The 20,304-nt window shown below is 37.9% G+C and overlaps 1 protein-coding gene across 1 annotated transcript; it reads right to left on the bottom strand.

Moving 5' to 3' along the window:
* Oosp4b (oocyte secreted protein family member 4B) lies at positions 1-10,988 on the bottom strand. Its single transcript, XM_076842922.1, has 5 exons — positions 10,967-10,988; positions 7,179-7,360; positions 6,544-6,641; positions 1,799-1,946; positions 1-114 (listed from the first exon to the last, which is right to left on the bottom strand). The coding sequence occupies exons 1-5, from the start codon at positions 10,986-10,988 to the stop codon at positions 1-3; spliced, it is 564 nt and encodes a 187-aa protein (XP_076699037.1).
* Between the last annotated feature and the right edge of the window lie 9,316 nt (positions 10,989-20,304).

Here is a 20,304-nt window from a genome sequence, read left to right as displayed (position 1 = left end):
TCAGTCTATTGCCAGAGTCTGGTATTTGTTGAACAGCTCAATTAAGTCATACACAAATTCTAGAAGAAGAAATTGCATGTCTTCACATTCTCTAGGAATCAAAAATGTTTTTAGCTAGATGGGAAAGAGGTACTTTCATTCAGATTTAGCAAGCACAAATTATGTCTAATGAACAAAGCAATGTTTTTCATTTTCCTGTGTCATTATGAGTCTTGCTCCCGACACTGCTACCAGGAATAAGGAATCTAGACATAAGACAATGTTCTACCTCAAACTACCAGTTTTCCCCACGGGAGAAAATTTTTACTTAAATAGTCATTTGTATACATGAGTCCCTGAGCAGGTCTGTGGTCCCCTCTGGTTTTGGCTTACACAGTATACTCGAAGGCACAAGATTTCACTTGCAGAGATGAACTGGGTAATTATATTCAGAGGAGAACCTGAGAGCCAACCCATGAGAAGAAGAACCTGAGTTGCGAGTACTTTTGTGTTGGGGAAGCCAGCCACTGTACAACCCGACAACACAGGCAAGCTTTCATACGGTAGCAGCTTTATTATGAACCTGACTTCACATACAAAGTTGCAATGGTAATGTCACTTCCAATGAACTCGTTTAAAAGGTTTAAACATCACATTAGAGATGTAGACTATCCAAAATTCCAGAAAGGCATTTAAACAGACAACACATATTGGTACTCATCTCGGGATGACAGAACAACAGGATTATTGAAACTGAGTCCCAGATGAGGGAACAGCACTTTCTCCTAGAACTCAGGGAGGAGAGGAAGTCTTGACACAGATATTTTTGGTCCAGGGCTTCATGAATAGTTGTTCCTATATGATAAGGGTAAAAGCAATTAAAAGTTGCTTACAAGTCACTCTCATCCAACAGTTGTTCACAGAAATCAGAGATGCTCAACTGGAAATAGTGTGATGAATGAAATTTGGTGTTTGTTTGTTACCAGGGATTGAACTCAAGGGCACTTAACCACTGAGCCACATCCCCAGCCTTATTTTATATATATTTTTTTAAGTTTAGAGATAGGGTCTCACCAAGTTGCTTAGCGCCTCCCCTTTGCTGAGGCTGGCTTTGAACTCACAATCCTCCCATCTCAGCCCCAGCTGCTGGGATTACAGACATGTGCCACCACACCCAGATGGAATTTATACTCTTAAATGCAATCTATAGTATTACTCAACTATATCAAATATATAAGTAAAATATGCTATTGAAGGGGATTAGCATGCATGTTTGTATAAATATATCAAAATAGGTTCTACTGTCATGTCTATAAAGTTTTTTTTTTTTAAAGTGATTAGCATCTAGGTATTGGCTGGATTACTGCTTTCCTGAGACTCAAGATATCCAGCATTTATATGTCTTAATTTTAAGTGGCTATCAGATTCCTAGAACAAAGTTCATTTCCTTACCAAATGTCAATTTCAAAATTGTCTATGCACAAATTGTGTGGCATACTCAAACCCAGAAAAACATATTTACTAAGAAAGGTGTTTTTCTGAAGGTTTATTCTTATGAGAAATACTAATTAGACTTAGCAAATTCCTCTAAATTTTCAAGCCTATTTGGCCTATTTCCTACTTCTATTATTTTTGTTATCTTATACATCCAGACTCATATATGTATAAAGATACACCTAAGTCTACAGGGTTCAGTTTAAGACCAAAGCAATTTGAGTATCCAGTATTCAAATAGGGCTTCATATTATTTCTTCCATTGACATTACACTAAGCAGATCACAGTTGACCATGAAATGATGAATAAACTAAATATCCTCACCTTACTGTAACTGCTAAAGATAGGTTCACATTCTTTGCTTTGTGGGGGAGCTGACATTGGTGGCCTTTCTTTTGTCACTTCAAAGCTATCACCCAACGTATTGGCATCATACCCATTCATTCCAAAATGCATCAGAGATAATTGAAACCTAAATGCAAAGCAAGTAAAAAATACATACACATAGGATCAATAGTCTTTTCTATGTCACAAAAACTTTTGTGGGAAATTATTTATACATTTTACATATGTAAATACATATTTATAGATATAAAATACAATCAGGTTTATGTTAGTGATAAGTAAAAAAAATACTAAAAGTAACTAATTTAGCAGCAAGGCAAATTAGTTCGATGAACCTTAAAAATGTTTATAATAGGATCTTGAATAGGATGATACCTTTGAGCCAGAATTGATCCTAGAGCCCCAGAGTTGAAGTCTCAAATGTCAAAACAATTGTCAGATGTGACAAATATTCTATAGGACTGAACAGACTGACACTCTGCACCAAGCCAGCCACAAGTAGGTCTCTAACGCACAGAAAAAGATGGAGAAAAGTAGGTCTCTAACGCACAGAAAGAGATGGGGAATTTAAAATGAGACCCATGTATGTGGGGAAAAGATTCCACCACCCAACTCGTAGCCTGGCAGGGAGATGGATGCTTCACTCGAAAGTTACAAAGCTGTTAGTTTCTGTCACCTTCAACAGCCATCCCAACCCTTCTCCATCCTATTTAAGGAGTCACAGTGTCCCTTCCCTGCTGCTTTCCCCTGCAGAGGAGGGAAGGGAAAGGAAGGGGCTCACCCATTACCCAAAGCCAGGACTCGGGTAGTCACAGGAGGATGAGGGTGACCAAGTGCATGTGTAAAGGCTAAAATCTCATTCATATTTCCTAGATCCCTTTGTGAGTATAACAGGCTTTATTTCCACATTTGCTTTTGAAAAAGTGAATCCTTTTCTTGAGAGCTTAGTGGATACAGTAATTGAGTTGCAACTTGTGCCAAGATCTTCCTTAAGTCCGGCATAAGGAAATAAATTGAAGGATCCAAACTGCGGTTTGTCACAGATCCATTCGTAAAGGCACACAAGGAGGAGAACCAGTGTTTATACTGACCACCAAGAAGGCATCCGTGGCCAGAGTTGGCCAGGAGAGACCTACAACCATCTCAATGGATGGGCATCTCCTCTCCCTGTCTTAACATCATTACCCTACTCTAACACACCCAGAAAAAGAGTAGAGAGACTTTTAAGACCACAAAAAGAGATCACCTCTAGGAATCTACAATCAAAAACCTCATACCCTAGAATGGCTGAAATTGTGGGAAGGGAAAAGAAAAAAATAAGTCACATATTAAATTCTAGTGTTAAATGGTACTCCCCTGTCAACTGACCAGAGATTGAACTTCCCAGGATGCTATCAAGAAGTGGGGAAGATGTTACATTGCAGTTAAAAGCAGTGACTACCAACAAGAACCCCACTTTTTGCATGTTTAGATTATCTAATAACTGATTAAAAGATGGACATATCAATACCAATCACAAAAAGGCAACTAGAATTGGAATGCATCGTTGCTCATTGTCTTGATTCCATTGCTGTACACCACTCCTATTCACGAGCCAAAAGAGGAAAACTACTTTTCTGAATTGTTGTTTTGTATTTTTTTTAAGAGAGAGAGAGAGAGAATTTTTTAATATTTATTTTTTGGTTCTCGGCGGACACAACATCTTTGTTTGTATGTGGTGCTGAGGATCCAACCCAGGCCGCACGCATGCCAGGCGAGCGCGCTACCGCTTGAGCCACATCCCCAGCCCAATGTTTTGTATTTTTTTTAATCTCCTAGCCTTTACCTGATCAGAGGCTGAAAGTTTGCAAAGCCTTGGGATGGGGGGACTGACTGGCATTGTTCAAGTTAGAGGCTAACCCCTGGTTCAATTCAGTGGGACAGGATATAAAGTTCTTATAAAAATATAGCAATTACTATTGTAGCCACAGGGGTTAAAAAAGAAATTGGAGTCTGGAAGAACAGATAGTTCCTCAGATTAAAGGAAGTTACCCCAGGCACATTTCCTATCCATTCCAGGAAGTATAGGGAACTCAGACCAGTTTGTGAAAATTTTCATGAGAAAGGCATGTTTCTTTAGAACACAAGCTTCAGGGATGCATGTTTTCCTAGATAACTAAAGACTAAAGTATTCGTGCAAACTTGAGGACTTAGTTCCTCTAGCCTCAGGCCTAATGCTAAAAGCCCAATACCTTGTTTGTAGAGAACCCTAAAGACCAAATTTTCAGAGATTTGCAGAAGTTTCAAGTAGAATATGGTATCTGTCAACAGGTGTCAGATCTTGACCCTAATAAGCAGATCATATAATAGCTACTTGCTTCAATGCCTTCATTAATAAAGACTAAAGATTATAGCACATACTTTATGGCATTAAGATTAAATGAGATGATTTAAGAAGGATGTTTCCATAGTACCTAGTATGTCAGAAATGTTCAATGATGTTCCTTCTCTTCCATTACTTAGTCACCATTTATCCTTCAAATAATTTTATATTTGTTTTCAACTCTAATATGATTATGCAATCTAAATGTAACTAGCATCAAAAAACACAGGACTTAGGGAAAGGCTATTTAGTGTTCAGAAACACAAAGAAATCTGAATGCTTATGATTAATCAGTAGCTACTGTCCAGTTAAAAATGCTATTTATTCCGTTTAGCAATACTGTCCAATAACATTTTCTGTGATAAAATAATTGCTTTAAATTAGCACCGTGTAACCCTAGCCACATGCTGTCATTGAGCATGAAAAATAGCTAAAGCAACTAAAGAACTAAATTTTAGTTGTATTTAATTTACTTATTCATGTGTTGAGTTATTTTGGTACCAGGGATTGAACCCAGGGGCATTTAACCCAGTACCCACTCCTCAACACTTTTTATTTTTTATTTTGAGGTAGGGTCTCCCTAAGTTGCTTAAGGCTATCCTGAGTTGCTGAGGCTGGTTTTGAGCTTGCCATCCTCCTACCTCACTCAGCCTTCCAAGCCACTGGGATTACAGGTGTGTGCCACCACACCCTGTCTTAGCTGTATTAAATTTAAATGTAAATATTGCATGCAGCTACTGACTCCTAGACAGCATAGGTTTAGAGATGATGACTATTAAAATCTAAACACAAATTTTTTAAATGTTGGTTTCTTCCAAGATGCCCCAATTTTGTCAGGAAATATGAGGATATAGTGAGAATGTGTGTGAAGGCATCCTGAATATCTAAAGCTGACATTGCTAAGTTGCAAATTAGAATAGGCACAACAGATTAATTAGAACATAAAAGACAGTCCAGAGAAATCCAAACTTATATGGTCATTTACTTCACAGAGGAGTCAGTGCAATCCAAGAGGGAACAGAAAGTCATTTAAATTGAGTATTGTATCAACAAGATATCCATATGGAAATAGAAAATATTTGATCTGCCTCAATGCCTATAAAAATTAGGATGACTTATAGACCCAAACAAATATAAAACCACAAAATTTTTCAAAGAAAAAATTTGACAGTAGGCAAGAATTTTAAAACAGAAACCAATAAGCATAAGAAGAAGTCTATAAATTTCAAAATGAAGTATGTCTGTTCATCAGAAGATACCATTAAGCTGGGTGCAATGGCACCAGCCTATAATCCCAGTGACTTGGGAGGCTAAGGTAGGAGAATCACAAGTTCAAAGCCAGCCTTAGACCCTTAATGAGGCCCTAAGTAACTCAATGAAACTCTGTCTCAAAATAAAAAATAAAAGTGATGGAGATGTGGCTCAGTGGTTAAGCACCTCTGGGTTTAATCCCTGATACCAAAAAAGAAAAATGGCTAGAAGACAACTATCATCATCTGATAAAACCATCAGAGTCTCCTACATTCCTAGTATAAGGGCAAACACTACACCTATTTGAGAAAACAGACATGTTTCTTTCAAAACTAAGCTACTCTTTCCCTATGATCAAGCAGTCCTATTCCTAGGTATTAGCCCAAAGAAACATGCACCTGCACAAAGAATTGCAGAACTATGGTCAGAGCCAATTTATACATACCTGCCAGAACCTGAGAACAACATGTCTTCATTACAATAACAAACATGCAATGGAGAGCAACAGGTTACTGGAATATACAATGCAAAGGAATCTCCAATATTATGCTGGGAAATAGGAACCAGACAGAGGTACACACTGTGACTCCATTTACACAAAGTTACAGAAGAGACAAGGGCAGTGAGAGGTAGCAGAGTCGCTCTACAGTAATCATAGTCTGATGAATGCTGATGAGGTTTGGAGCCAAACATATCAACGAGATGACAAATGCATATACTCATGTAACATCTATGTGTTTAATAGTGGGTAACTTTTTGTTCAAAGTAAGAACTTTAAGTAAATATTGATCCCCAATTCACGACAGCATGAAGTACTTAGGGGAAATGCACTGTGTCTTCACTTAGAAATGCATCCAAAAAATTGGTGGATGGAGAAGTGGATGCTGGATAAAGTTCAGGAAAATGACTGGATGTGAGTTATACAGGGGTTCACAAAAACAAAAATCATTTCTACTCTTCTATGCATTTGAAATCTCTCCTATCAAGGATTGAGAAAATTTCAGACATCATATTTGTTCCCTAGGCATCCTCTGGGGCTGTGTTCTTCACAGAAACACCTATCAAAGAATAAATTTTAAAACATGTAAGGGGAATAGTGGACTGTACGTACCTCTTCACAAAGCAAACCACCTGAAATGAATAGGTGATATTCAATGTTGGTCTGTAATTGATCTTGGATAGTATGAAAACATCATTCCCTGAGAATACCTGAAATGATTGAGAGTTTTAATATTAGAAGCATTGAAGTATTTCAGTGGTTGAATAATTTGAAGAGAATGTGTCCGTTCTAGAAAAATCTGAATATGGCATTTTACATTAAGACAGTAGATCTGAGTGAAAACACTTTATCCTCCCTTTGTCCCCATCTCCACAGCCAGATAAGGTGATAAGAGATAACTGACATCTCTCGGACTAGTTTAAAATATATTTGCCCTTTCCAAAATAGCTTGCCAGGTGCACATATCCACACCCAATTCCCACCAAAAAAAAAAAAAAAATCTTAAAATCTGACAGCAGGTGAAAGGAGAAAAATGGAGATGACATTGTCCATAACTTTGAACATTTTCAAAACCCCTCATCTGAAACATCATCATTACATAAACATATACTTGACCCCTACGTGAGAATTTATGATGCAAGTGTTGTAGTTGTACTTGAGATTTTTTAAAAGAGATCTTTGATACTATGTGTATGCCTGAATAAAAATGCAGAATATGTTTTAGGAAGAATCATGAAGGCACTTACAAATTTATTGATCCCACAGGAAACGACAGGATAAGAAAACTCATAGTTGAATGAGAGCTTCCTTGTTACAGGACAACCATCTCCCAGGTTAATGTCATCAATTTTAACTTCTGTGTCATTATCAAAGGGCCTTATTTTCATTCTGACTATCAACCAATCATCAGAACAGATTGAGGTCACTGCTAAAACAAAACAAAAATCCAAGAATCAATGTGTTATTAGCACATCTTTACCTTAAGACATAATAGTGCAGTCTGACAACAATATAATGCAAGCCACACAGGTACCTTTCAGTTTTCTGGTAGCCAGATTCAAAAATAAAAAGGACCTATAATTTGGGGGATTTAAAAAAATATTTTTAGTTATTTGCAACACCAGGATACACCCTGACATAATCATGAAAGCATTTTTAAATTTAGTTCATGTAACCAAATGTATCCCCAATACAATCATTAACTAATAATAGAACAAAAATTGTGATTTCACTTCTTTCTTATACAGATTTTCTGAAATCAGGGTGCATTGTCTCTTTGTAGCACAATTCACATTCCAAGGGCTCAATAGCCAATGGACAGTGGGGGTAACTTTGGAGCTCTGTATTTTATACTGTCATAAAACCCATCTTAAAAGATAATTTGTTATTTAATTCTTTGCAACCATTCTACTCATATTTAAAATGAATATAGTGATTATTACCTACCTTTTGAGGTTTGTGCCTAGAAATTAAATGCTCAATAAAGTAAAAGCAATTTAAAGATCTGTATAAAAGGGGACTCCCACCAAAAATCCCTTCATATAGATAGACCTGAATCTTAATCCTACATAAAAGATTGGTACATGTAGGTTCAGACTCATGTTGACCTGAAGCAGCTGTGGCTATAGACTAATGACATTTTTAAGAGTAAATATAAGGCACATGTTGCCATCTATCCCTAAATATCAAATTGCTTTATCCCCAGCCACATGGTATGCATTTTGTCTTCAATGAGGATTTTAATTAAATAAGTGATGCGTCCAACCACAGGGATAAAACATTAATCTAAACTTTTTTCTCAGGACACTTGGAAATATTCAACGATCTATAGACGTCTTTTTGTAAAATGTTGGCTGAGGAAGGGGGCCTCATTTGGGCTGGAAACATGAACTTGAACAACTCAGCACTGTTGCTGAGATAGCTAAAATAGGTTAGAAATGCAAGCCCAAGGTGCTGATGCTTTGGAGGGGAACTGTATTTTTGCTATGAACATTAATAGTACAAATTATATAAGTAGTTTGACATATACTGATAGCACATATAGTGATAACAGTTTAGAAGCAAGATGTGGGATAGGAATGAAACAAATCTGCAGGCCTTATAGCAACACGATCATAGTTCAATACTCATGGTCCACATCACAATGGGAATCACAAGCACCATTCAAACTAAAATAGATGCTATAAAGTAGGCAACCCAACAATGGACGCATTAACTTTAAAAGTAAACCATTCCCAGGCAGGCTCACTATCATTCCTGGAAGAATGTTAGACTACAAGCTTTGTTTTTCCATTGGAGACTCCCAAGTTTATTGTCATCACATTAAATAAGCAGAGTTTTGCTATTGATGTGCCAGTTTCCAGGTCAAGTGTCAATGCACACACATATATTTTTGTTTTTGAGTACAACAGGAGATTTTGGAGACAGGACAGTTAATCCCTTCATTTCCCAGATGAAAAATGAAATGCTCCAACCATCCAATAACTTGAGCATGATATCAAACAGAGTCCATAGTGTAGCTGGCATTAGCACCAAATCAGACCAACGCTCTTGGCCATCACGAGTTGGCCGAGTCATTACTGGAATCCAGACTATGTTCTCTATCTACTGAAGGTCTGTGCCTTAGGAGGATATGGAAGAGTGAAAATTAGAACAGCGAATGCCTGACTCCCTTCATCAGTTAATTATCCTTTCCATAGAGAATCCTCTGTCAGTAAATTACCTAAGGCCTTGTTAAAGTCTGGTCCATGAAGGGGCAACATCAACATCCCCTGAGCACTCATCAGAAATATTGATTATCAGGTCTAATCCCCGACTTACTGAATCACTGTACACTTACAAAGATCTCTGATGACTTGTGTGTACATCAAAGTTTGGGAACTGGTCTAATGGGTACCAACACTGAGATCTGCAAGATGGCCAATAAATAAAACAGAATCAGGTAAAAAAAAAAAAAAAAAAAAGATAGAAAGAGAAATAGATGGGAGACAAGATTTCTTTTTAAGCTATTTGTTCAGTTTTCATTTCACTGATGATCTCCAGTGAAGGACCAAAGGCTTTGCCAGAGCTGGATAGAGTCAACCACAAATATGTAGGTGGTACTCGCAGAGCAGGAGCTAGGTTCTTAATTCATTTTACTCCCATTTCCCAGGCTAATCTGATGTGACTCAAGTTCGCTTAATTTTCCATCCCATCCCCCACCTCATACCATGATTTTGGTCTCATGGAATGGCATAGAGAAGTCAGACCCACGTAACAAAATGTATATTAAGGTAAAAATCTCAAAACGCAGAAAGATCAAACAAACAAGTTATGGTTGGCAAAGTCTGGAGACTAATAGCTTGACCACCCCAGAGAAGCCACGTCAGGGCACAAGAGAAGGGATCGCAGAAGGATTAGGGTTTCACAGCAGGTGTCCTCACTCGTTCTTATTTACTCAGAAACCCACTGGAAAGAGAAAGTCGCTATCCTTAGTCATTAGAAATCAAGATTATCTGAAGGAGCTGTGGTTGGAACTAGTTTCTGATCTGATTTTGCATAGAAAACAATCTCACAAACTCAGGTCGTAAAGCACTCTAAGCAGAGGTAGAGCACCCGAGGCTAGTTTTCTCGCCTCAGTCCTGTGGACATTGGGTGGTGATCTGGATGCTCTAGACTGTACTCTTGACCAGTATCCACTAGATACCACTGGGAACCCCAGTTGTAACAACAAAAAAAATGCCTCTAGAGTTTGCTAAATCTTCCCAGGAGGAGGGGGGGATGTCACCCCTGCTGAGAACCAGTGTTATAAAGAGATGGAAGAGGAGCCATGCAGTGGCAGACATGGGGAAGGTCCACCAGCGTCCCCTCTAACCCCTCACTGCAGCAGGAGCCTCGCGGACTTCAGGCTGGGCCCAGAGGCAAACCGTAGCTGGCCTCTCAAATTACCTCACTGAAATACTAAGTCAGACTCACATACATCCCAATAACTTCTTGTGGACGGCCAAAATTAGACACATGGACTTCAAATCACTCACTCAGGTCCACACCGCTAACAAGTATCAGAGTTGAGGTTTCTAGAAGCTCAGCATATGAAGGAAACAATTATAATCTCTCCCAATCCAGCTGCTCACTTCTTTTGGTCAGTACCGCATTCAGGTAAAGAGTTTATACCCTCCCTTCCCAGAAACCCATGGATCTCTGGCCCCTTCTTTTATAACTAGGATTCATATATTTTCAAAGAAATATAGAAAAGGGATAACAATAGAAGATAATTAAACCTGAGGGGCCCTCCAATTGGTTTGTAAAGGCAGAAAATACCTTGAGCAAAGATTAAAGACACTAACTTTTTAAAAACTGAGTCTAACTGGAAACAGGCAGCACTTTCTGTTGGTTTATCATCGGGGGTGAGGGGGGGAACAGGTCTTTGCACAGCTGAGTTTTAGAAAACAATCTTGCCACTTTAAATCACTCTCCTCCAAAGACATTTTTTTATTTGTACCTGGTTCTAGTCCAGAAGAATTCCAAAATATCAGAGAAAGGAGGAAGGACCCGCCTAGGAGCACAGAGGTCTTCATCATGACAGCCTCCAAGACACTGCAGCCAGGGGGAGCAGGAAGTGGCCAGGAGCTGGGCGTCCTCAGGTGTCTATAAACCTTGGCCACACTCAGCTGTCTGCAGTTACCCTCTAGTTGGTTAGCACAGGGAAACTCCTTTGCATCTTTGCTCTCAAAGTCAGGTCCATCTGCTAGCAGTAGTTACATGATCTCACCTGTGAGGTGCTTAAATGAAAAAGATCAGGTTCCGAACTGCAGCTACAAGATCAGTCATAAAACTCATTTCAACAATTGTCAGGTGGGTCATTTGCATATTAAATTTCAGAGACATCTCTCACAGCTTAGTCTTAGTGTGGTTTACCCTAGTACTAACTTTTTAAAAAGTACCTTAATATGAATAGATGATAAAGATAATTATGTTAAAAAAATAAGGATATCTATAAAATTTCCTATATATCTAGGTACACAAATGTACCTAGGAGATATCTACTTGTCTGGATGTTCTTATTAATTATATTATAGTGAACAAAAGCTTTAGAGTTTATCCGGCAACAAGAAGCTGACACAGGGCACACATTTCTGATTGGATTTCTCATTCTCTCATTGAGGTTTTAGATTTTCTGAACCACTAATGAGTAGTTCATATCATAACTTTTTCATATCATAATTTCTGGAGAAATCACATTTATTGACCATGTGGATGTCTTCTCTTAAGAAATGTTTTTCTGTTTCCTATTTAGTTGTATTTTTAAATTAAGTTTGTAAGGATCACATATTCTAGACACGACTCTTTCAATTTATGCTTATTGTGAATCTTTTGTGCCAATTTCTAGGTGTGATAGTTAATTTTATGCCAATTTTACTGGTTCACAGGATTTCTGAATAGCTGATTAAACATTTTTCTGGGTGTGCCTATGAGGTTGTTTCTTAGTGAGATTCACATGTGACTCAATAATCTGAGTAAAGCAGATTGCCCTCCTCAGTGTGGGAGGGGCTCACCCAATCCACTGAAGGCCTGAGTGGAACTAAATGGTTGATTAAGGGAGAATCCGTACTCTGCCTCGCTGTCTCCAAGCTGGGACATTGAACTCCTCTTCTGTCTTGAACGTGGGCTGGAACTTACACCATTAGCTCTTCTGGTTCTCAGGTAGTTCATGTGCATAATAACTTTGACAGACGTTTCTCAAAATGACTTTGGACTTGGCCTAGAAGTAGGGCACCAGTTCTCCTGGATCCCCAACTTGCCACAGCACATCCTGGAACTCCTCGGGCTCCATAATATCAGGAGCCAATTCCTTATTTTATACACGTATGAAATTTGATTCTGTTTCTGTAGAGAACCCAAACTAAAAATATGTGATCCTGTTCATTTTCTCATGGTGAATTCTTTAATTCTTCTCTTAAAACAGAAAAATTAAATATTTATCTGATCTAAGAAATCAATCTTTCTCTTCATAGTGTATTTCATTCCTCTTTTAATATTTTTACTGATCTGAAATCCATATTTTCTAATATTTCCCTCTAAAAGCTTTATAATTTTATTCATCCTATTTAAGTACTGGATCTACTTTTATTTTTTAATGTTTCAATTCCCCTCTTAAATAATTCTTGTTAGCTTGAATGTGAGGGAAATGATTAAATTTGATCAGAATTTTTTACTGCTATTATCCTAGAGACCACCAGCATCCAAGACTACAGATAATGCTTGCACTTCTTGACGCTGGCCCTTACAAACTCATAATCAACAATCAGTAGAAAGGGATAACATAGCAGAGAGGTGCAGAACATGTAAACAGTGCAGGCCCCAGGACTCTGGTAGTGAGGCCCTTCCATCCTGCTGCCCCTGTCCTAAATTTGTTACCTCTCACTCACCCACACTTCTTTGCCTCTTGCTGTAAGTATTATGCCCTGCATGATTTCAGCATCACTTTTGGTATGAACTTTTGGAAGTTCTATGACCTCCAGAAGAGCTGATCTAACATAGCTATAGACAATTTCTAATAGTGCCTTTTTCATTTGGACCTTTATTTAATTAGAAATCTTTGGGTTCTCTCCATCCTTTGTTTTTCTAGAATTTCAGCAAGCTGCAGCTAACTCAAATACTTTGGTTGAAAACCCTGAGAAATAGAAAATATATAATTTTTAAACACAGAACATTTATTTACAAAAGGAATTGCAGCCACTCAACGAGCTAAATCAAATTATCTTCAGTCTAGTCTCCATGGGTGACGGATAATCTAATGATTGGCTCCCCAGAGAAGGAAAAAAAAATTCTCATAAATTGAAATAAAAATGTCCTTATAGTCAACATTAGAGACATTCCATATTGTCAATAAATCCTCTAATCTGTATTTTGTCAGGAAGCAAAAGGTGGCAGAGGGAAAACAAGCAGGAAGAGAGGAGAGACAATAGAGCCAACAGCACTTGGAGAATATATCATGCACTCTCCACTGCCCAAGGAGGAGGTGAATTTGGGATATCATTCTGGGCTTTCTCCTTAACACTTTCAATTATCATAAGGGAATTCAGTCCTCGTTCCTTTCACAAGTGAGAAGGGAGTCCCTGGACCACTTCATCTGGCTTGCTGGTGGCCTCCCCCAGTTCCTTACAGTGTGGAAATTCTATGAGCCTGGGGTCCCATCCTATAATTGGTTGATTAAATCAAAGACAGCCTAGACTTCAGGATATTTTTGTTGTTTACTTATGAGAGATTAAATAAGATTCACTTACAAAGCTAACAGAAATTGTGACAGCGAGTATGATTTTTACCCCTAAAAACACTAGCCTCTTTGTATGAGCAAGACAGAGGAATCTGAAGTTACAAACTGAGTTGAAAGTACTACCACATAATAAAATAAGTGATGCAAAAGTGGGGGTGGTGGATTACTGAAAATCCAAGAGTAGCAAATAGTGTATTTCTCTTAGCCTTGCGGGGAGAACTCTAATTATTTCATTTTATTTTACACCCATAAGAAGTGAAATGGGTATTAATCAGAAAAACACACAGTATAATACTCAAACATTGTCTGTGCTCTTGGGTGGTGAGCACACCCTTTGCTTCCGCAAAATACAGTTGCCTGGTCAACCACCCTACAAGTCAGGATTTCATCTTTCTTCAAAGAAGAAAAGCAACTCTTCAGATTCTCAAAATTTTATTTTTAAAAATCACTTTCACCACAAATTTAAGTCTGGAAGAAAAACTGCATAAATATGTGCAGCAGAGCAAATTCATTTTTAAAAAGAACATTATTTAAAAGGTAAAACAGAACATCCATAGACATCTTCTAAGAGACAGTGCGGTCTTCAGATGACTGGAGTTCCAGGGTTGGTAGAGTGTACACCACCGGAATCTATAGCCTAATTCCTCCACTTCACATCAAGCAATAACAATTAGACAGTGCAAGGGAAAAACTGGTCCTGTAATGAAGCAAAAGACATAGACAGGAAACTATTACAAAAGTCCCTGAAATATTTCATTGTGGCTCAACCAGGAAGAAGGGCATGGACTGTAATGACTCAAGTAGAACCGATGTACTCACTACTTGTATATACTTGTTATTGATTAATAAACGTAGGTTTTACATAGCAGTAACTCAAATCTTAAGAGGGTTACCAGATACCTGAAATAAAAATTAACAAGGTCTGTCCCTCTGGCATGCTAAAGTTCAAGGGCTCTAGGTCATTTGAACAATTCTTAGGATCTCCTTCCAATTCAAGAAGGGTTTTCTCTTGCAGACATTTATTTGGTCCTTACAGAGCAAAATGTTGATGTTAGAACTAACACACATACTATCCTCATAGCAACTCTTGTCAATTTCCCAGTTCCTTTATTCATGTTAGGGTCAAAGTTTTATTCTGTGGTTGGTTTGAGAGCAACCTGAATAGTCATTGAAGCCTCCTTAAAAATGTACATTTTTACCTGAAAGAACAATGAGAAACAGGTCTGATGTGGTAGCACACACCTGTAATCCCAGCGGCTCGAGAGGCTGAGGCAAGAGGATTATGTGTTCAAAGCGAGCCTCAGCAAAAAAAAAAAAAAAAAAAAAGGCACTAAGCAATTCAGTGAGACCCTGTCTCTAAATAAAATACAAATAGGGCTGGGGATGTGGCTCAGTGGTTTAGTGCCCCCAAGTTCAATCCCTGGTATCCCCCCTAAAAATAATAAAAAGAAACACATGACAAATTATATTCCTGATCATCAGAAATGCATGGTTATAACAAACCTAAACTGAAGTCACATGGGTACATGGTACACAATATGCCACTTTGAACCCTTACCTTTTTTTTAATAAGTACATTTGAAAACATTTACAGTACTAAGTCAAAATACCTACCCACCTGATATTCCTGGAAGGGTCCCCAAATTTTCCACTTGAGATGATGTTGACTCTCTGGTTTCCACTGGCCCTTGGGTTGCTTCCCCAGAGGCACTACTATTAGTTTCTACCCGTTTTTCTGGAAAGGAGAATGGAAGCTTTCTGTAAAGGAAGGGGGAAGAGGGTACATGGAAATGAGGCCAATGCAAATATTGCTATTTTTATCATGGCTGGGAATATAAGGATAGAAACTAATACTTCTATTGGGGGGGGCAGAATGACAAATCAAGTAGTTTAATATAAAAATAGAAATTGGGTATTGCACAGATATTCAAGGAGAAGTTTCTAATAGAATGTGACTAGGACTTCCGATTACCCCCAGAATTACTTATGATAATCCACAGCTAAAACCAAAGCAGTAGCCATAGCCAGCCACACTTTAAAAGCTGCTGATCCTGTTGCTACTACAACCAGCCCACCCTGTATCTGTAGAAAACGAATGGAGACACAGTTTTGTGTTCCTGGCCTGGCAGGTGAGGGGGATACTGGAGCACATCTCTTTTTAATGGTACACAATATGCCACTTTGAACCCTTACCTTTTTTTAATAAGTACATTTGAAAACATTTACAGTACTAAGTCAAAATACCTACCCACCTGAGGCCAAGTAAAGATGCATCAAATGAAGCCTTAAATACTGTCAGTACCCACCCTGGAGACTGACATCTGACTTCCTGTATTGCTGTCTGCTTATTTCAATGTGGACTAATATATATATATTTCATATGGTATAAACAAAAACAAGTTTGTGGAAAGAGTAGAAAAAGGAGAACATATTCCCAAACACCTGGTAGAAGATTTTCCTCCCAATAAATACCCGAATTTGAGCTATTTCTCCATTATATCTACCAACATACTTATTATATTCATGTTATTTATCACTTGTACCCAGTCCCCTCCAAAATAAGAGGCTCAATGATCAATAACTAAGCTAGGAACTGGCAGAAGGGAGATGCTATCAAAAGTGACATTTGGCTGGAGCTGGTTAAGCCTTATCTAGACTGTCCCATCAAAATATACCCAGTGAGCATCTCTGTGTCTTATAATGGCCCTTAACCCAAGTGTTCATAATTTTAACTGCATTTAGGGTTCATAGTGCACATTTAACTAGTATTACTAGAAACAGAGGATGATAGTACCAGGTTGATGTATTCATCCCTCTACTCTTTCCTCCTTTTACCCTACTTGGCATGAAATGATGAAGAAAAGCAGGAGAGAAAGTATTCATAGATTATGTGGCATCCTCTACCTTACCCATCATTGGTACCTGGAGAGGGCAATTGTGAAGGAGGATAACATTAAATCTGATATGACATTGAATTTTTCATTGGCTTAATTGCACTTCTAATGGGTGGAAAGACCAGAAATGTTGTGAAGGTATGAGGGAAGGTTTCACATAACAGAACTGAGCTCAATTGCTGTAAAATGAATACAACCATTTAATTATTGTGTCTTCACGGATCTCAGATTATTCAAAAAATCGTTTAGATCTAAAACTTCAGCTGACCCATAATTGGTGTCAACAACCGAAACAAGGACAAGCTGAATGGCCGCTCTTCAGCACCCTTAGGCACTTGGGTCTCATTCTCTCATTTCAGAAAAGTTTCTCAAGTAAGGAGAGACCATTTCATCGTTAACAAGTCTTGATTTTTATAACTAAAGGTAAAAACTCTTGATTTTTATACATCAGAGGTTCACGGAGCTCTCCTTTTGAAAAAACTATAATTTTTAACTTTTCAGGCCTTCCTTCTCTACGGGACAATCAATGGCAGAGGGATAGTATGTTCACAAAATAATTTAATTGTTCTTATTTAACCCTTGGAATGGTAGATGATGAAAAGGAATGCTTTGCAAAGAGAAGGGAAGTTACTAAAACACTTCTGATATATTCTCTTTGCTGACTCTACTCTTCCGATCTAATATGCCAAAGAAGTCTTTACTAAGGGATAGAACAAAATTTGGTGCATGTGGGTGCAAGAGATGGCAGGTCAACTAAGACTCTGAACTAATCGTTTTCGTATAAATCTTTTATCAAGTGCCATAATGATACAATGAAAATACAGCATCCAACCCACTTATCTGAGGATTATCAGCATCTTCTTATTCTATACATACACACATATAGAATTGATGGCAAAGTTGAAAATACAGATTCTAGAAATAAAAGAACTGGCTTCTTGATCAAAATTCCTGTCAGTTACCAGTGAAGCCTAAATTAGTAGGTTCATTTTTTAATTAACAAAATACATTTAAAGGATTGATTTGACATAAATATGCATACTAGACATTTATTGTGTCTACTAACATGACTGAACAGAACCCAGTAAATCAGACAATCTCAGGGCTGTACCTCAGCATATTTTCTAACATCTCTCTCTTGTCAGAAACACGTAGCAGCCAAAAAAAAAAAAAAAAGTTAGATAACAATCTCCACGGAAAACTAGACTTACCTTTCAATCATGCAGGATACTGGCATGTAACCTCCGATATTTAAAATCAGTGGGTCATATATGATGAAACTTTCAATGAGAATGCCCCACAGGCGTTCCTGGAGGAGGGGGGATACAGTTAAGTCTGACAGTTCAAGTTAGAAAAATTGAAAAATTGTCATTTTACATTGAGGAGGAGGACAACAGAACTAAGTGATAAAATGTGAATGTCTAGAATAGATCTCAGCAGTAGTTCCTGATGTGGTGTCAAGGACTTTATAGATGGCTGGTGACCACCATATTTATTTAGAATAGAGGTCAATTTTGGAAGAACTAGATTATAGGACCAGCTTTGCAACTTATTCTGAGCCTGAACTTTAACTATTCAATAATTTCAAAGATTCCCTACTGGTAAAATAGAGATAATTATAAGTCAGGGGTCAGCAAACTTTCTAAAACTGGCCAGAGAATATTTTAGTCTTTGCCCTGTACTATCTCTCTTGAAAATAGTTCTGTCCTGGTGGCATGATAGCTGTTAAAGAGTGATGAGATGAATGTGTCTTTCAATAAGACTTACTTTAAGAACACAAATAGCTGGCTAGAGTTGACCCAGTGACCAGAAATACCAACTCTGGATATGAGTTATTATTTGTAAATGAGGAAATATATAGTACATGCAACATAATATTTCTAGAGAAAAAAAAGCAAAGCTATGTACAGGCATGCTGACATAGTAGATTTACAGAAAGGGCAAGCCAATAAGTGTGTATCTCATACATGATAATTTAAAATATTCAGATCATACAAGGTATAAGCCAAGATTAAATGGAGATCATCTTTCTGTTCCATGCAATTAGCCGTAGTCAAGATTTGGCCATATTTCAACTTTAAGCATACATATTGAACATGTTGGATGTCTGGTATTCAAGAATTCTTGCTAGTACCTCAGATTGCTGAGGTTCCAACACCACTTTGGTTAAGCCTTTTAACATATAAAGTGACTGTAGCAAGAATTTATAGGGTGGAATTTCATACAGGACCATATTACACATAAGAGATGCTCCACCTACCCTGACATAAGCACAAGTGTCTGTGTGCCTGAGTTTTACTTAGCACTCGTGCAGTCCTTGTCACAAGCTGGGCCTTGTTCTAGGCACCAGCAGAATCAGCAGTGAACAAAGGTGTGGGTCACCAAACTGAAGCCAGAAGTAGAATTAGTCCAGATAAACCACCTACACTGTAAGTGGGGCAGACGTGGTCCCAAAAGAGGAAAACCACGCTGCCATTGTCGAATGCCGCAAGAATATAACATAAAGCAAAATCAGTGTAAGTGTCAGATTTTAATGCATGAAGAGCTACCCCACTCAAATCCCAACTCAGATCCCACCTGCTCCATTTTCTGTATGACACTGGGACAATTACTGGTTCACTTGGTCCCTTGATATGGTATTTAACCAGAGGATAATATTTAGCCAAGAATGCTACTGTGAAGATTAGATAAGTAAAGTATCTTACATGGGACAGCCACTATTTATGACATAAATCAAATAGGAACTGAAGATCATGATAATCAGTAGCTTCTAAAATGCTTATTAGCATGATGGACACATAATTATTTAGGAAGGGTTATTCTTCCAGTTTTCTTTTTGAGCTATGGCACACTCTTCTCCCTCTCTCAACTTGATCCATTTTATTCAAGCTAATTATTAGAATTCCAAGTATTTTAGTTTCATGAAAGAGGATTAAATTCTCTTATTTATACAGCAGCTATATAACTCATTTCCCCTATTCTAGTTCAATATTTAGATCAACAACAACAAATGAGTGAGGGATTGTGGTGCTATGCCAAAATAAAATATTTTCTGCAAGTTCAACTTTACCCCGCAAAATATAGAATCTCCATCAGGCAAGGGAGAGATGTTGGAGAAATGGAAGTTTAAAAAAAAATCATGGCTTTTAAATCCCCACATCATATCTGATAGTTCTTCATATGAAAATCATCAAAAAACTTAAGACAGAGTAGTCAATATAGAAGGTATAAAACCTACTGACAGTTACAAAATAGTTGCACAACGCTAATAGTAGAACTTTTATTTTAAAAAAATAAAAGGCTTTTATTAAAATAACAAGTACTCTTACAGATTTCTTGATGCCACAGGAGGTGACAGAATAAATGAATTCAAAGTAGTCATGCAGCATTCCGCTTACAGGACAGCCAGTTCCTAGGAACAACTCGTGAGCCTGGGGTAGCATGTTATCCAGAAAAGGCGTCTGTCTAATTCTGACCCTGAGCCAGAATTCAGTACAATCCACAGATACTGATGGGAGAAACAGAGAAGAGACGTCAGAAAATACAAAATTTTCAACCCCAGAGACCCACCAGAATGCCCAGCCCCAGAGTGAAAAAGCCTTGCTTCTATTTCTGTTTTTCTACTGTGAGATCTTGCTTCAACATCCAGGTCTGAATGTGGATGGAACCATAGGAGCTACCTCCTGGGAACCGGCAAAGGACTTCAGGAATGTTCAATGATTT

This window comes from Callospermophilus lateralis, chromosome 2, assembly GCF_048772815.1.
Source record: "Callospermophilus lateralis isolate mCalLat2 chromosome 2, mCalLat2.hap1, whole genome shotgun sequence".
NCBI classification, from domain to species: domain Eukaryota; kingdom Metazoa; phylum Chordata; class Mammalia; order Rodentia; family Sciuridae; genus Callospermophilus; species Callospermophilus lateralis.
Note: the sequence above shows the minus strand (reverse complement) of the source record. Positions and strands in the feature narration are given on the sequence as shown.

Excerpts from the sequence above, each read along its gene's own strand:
- Oosp4b (XM_076842922.1), bottom strand. The coding sequence starts at position 10,988 with ATGAAGACCTCTGTGCTCCTAG. Across the intron at positions 6,642-7,178 it reads CCTGTGGGATCAATAAATTT|GTATTCTCAGGGAATGATGT; the intron begins GTAAGTGCCTTC and ends CAATCATTTCAG. Across the intron at positions 1,947-6,543 it reads GTGGTTTGCTTTGTGAAGAG|GTTTCAATTATCTCTGATGC; the intron begins GTACGTACAGTC and ends CTTTGCATTTAG.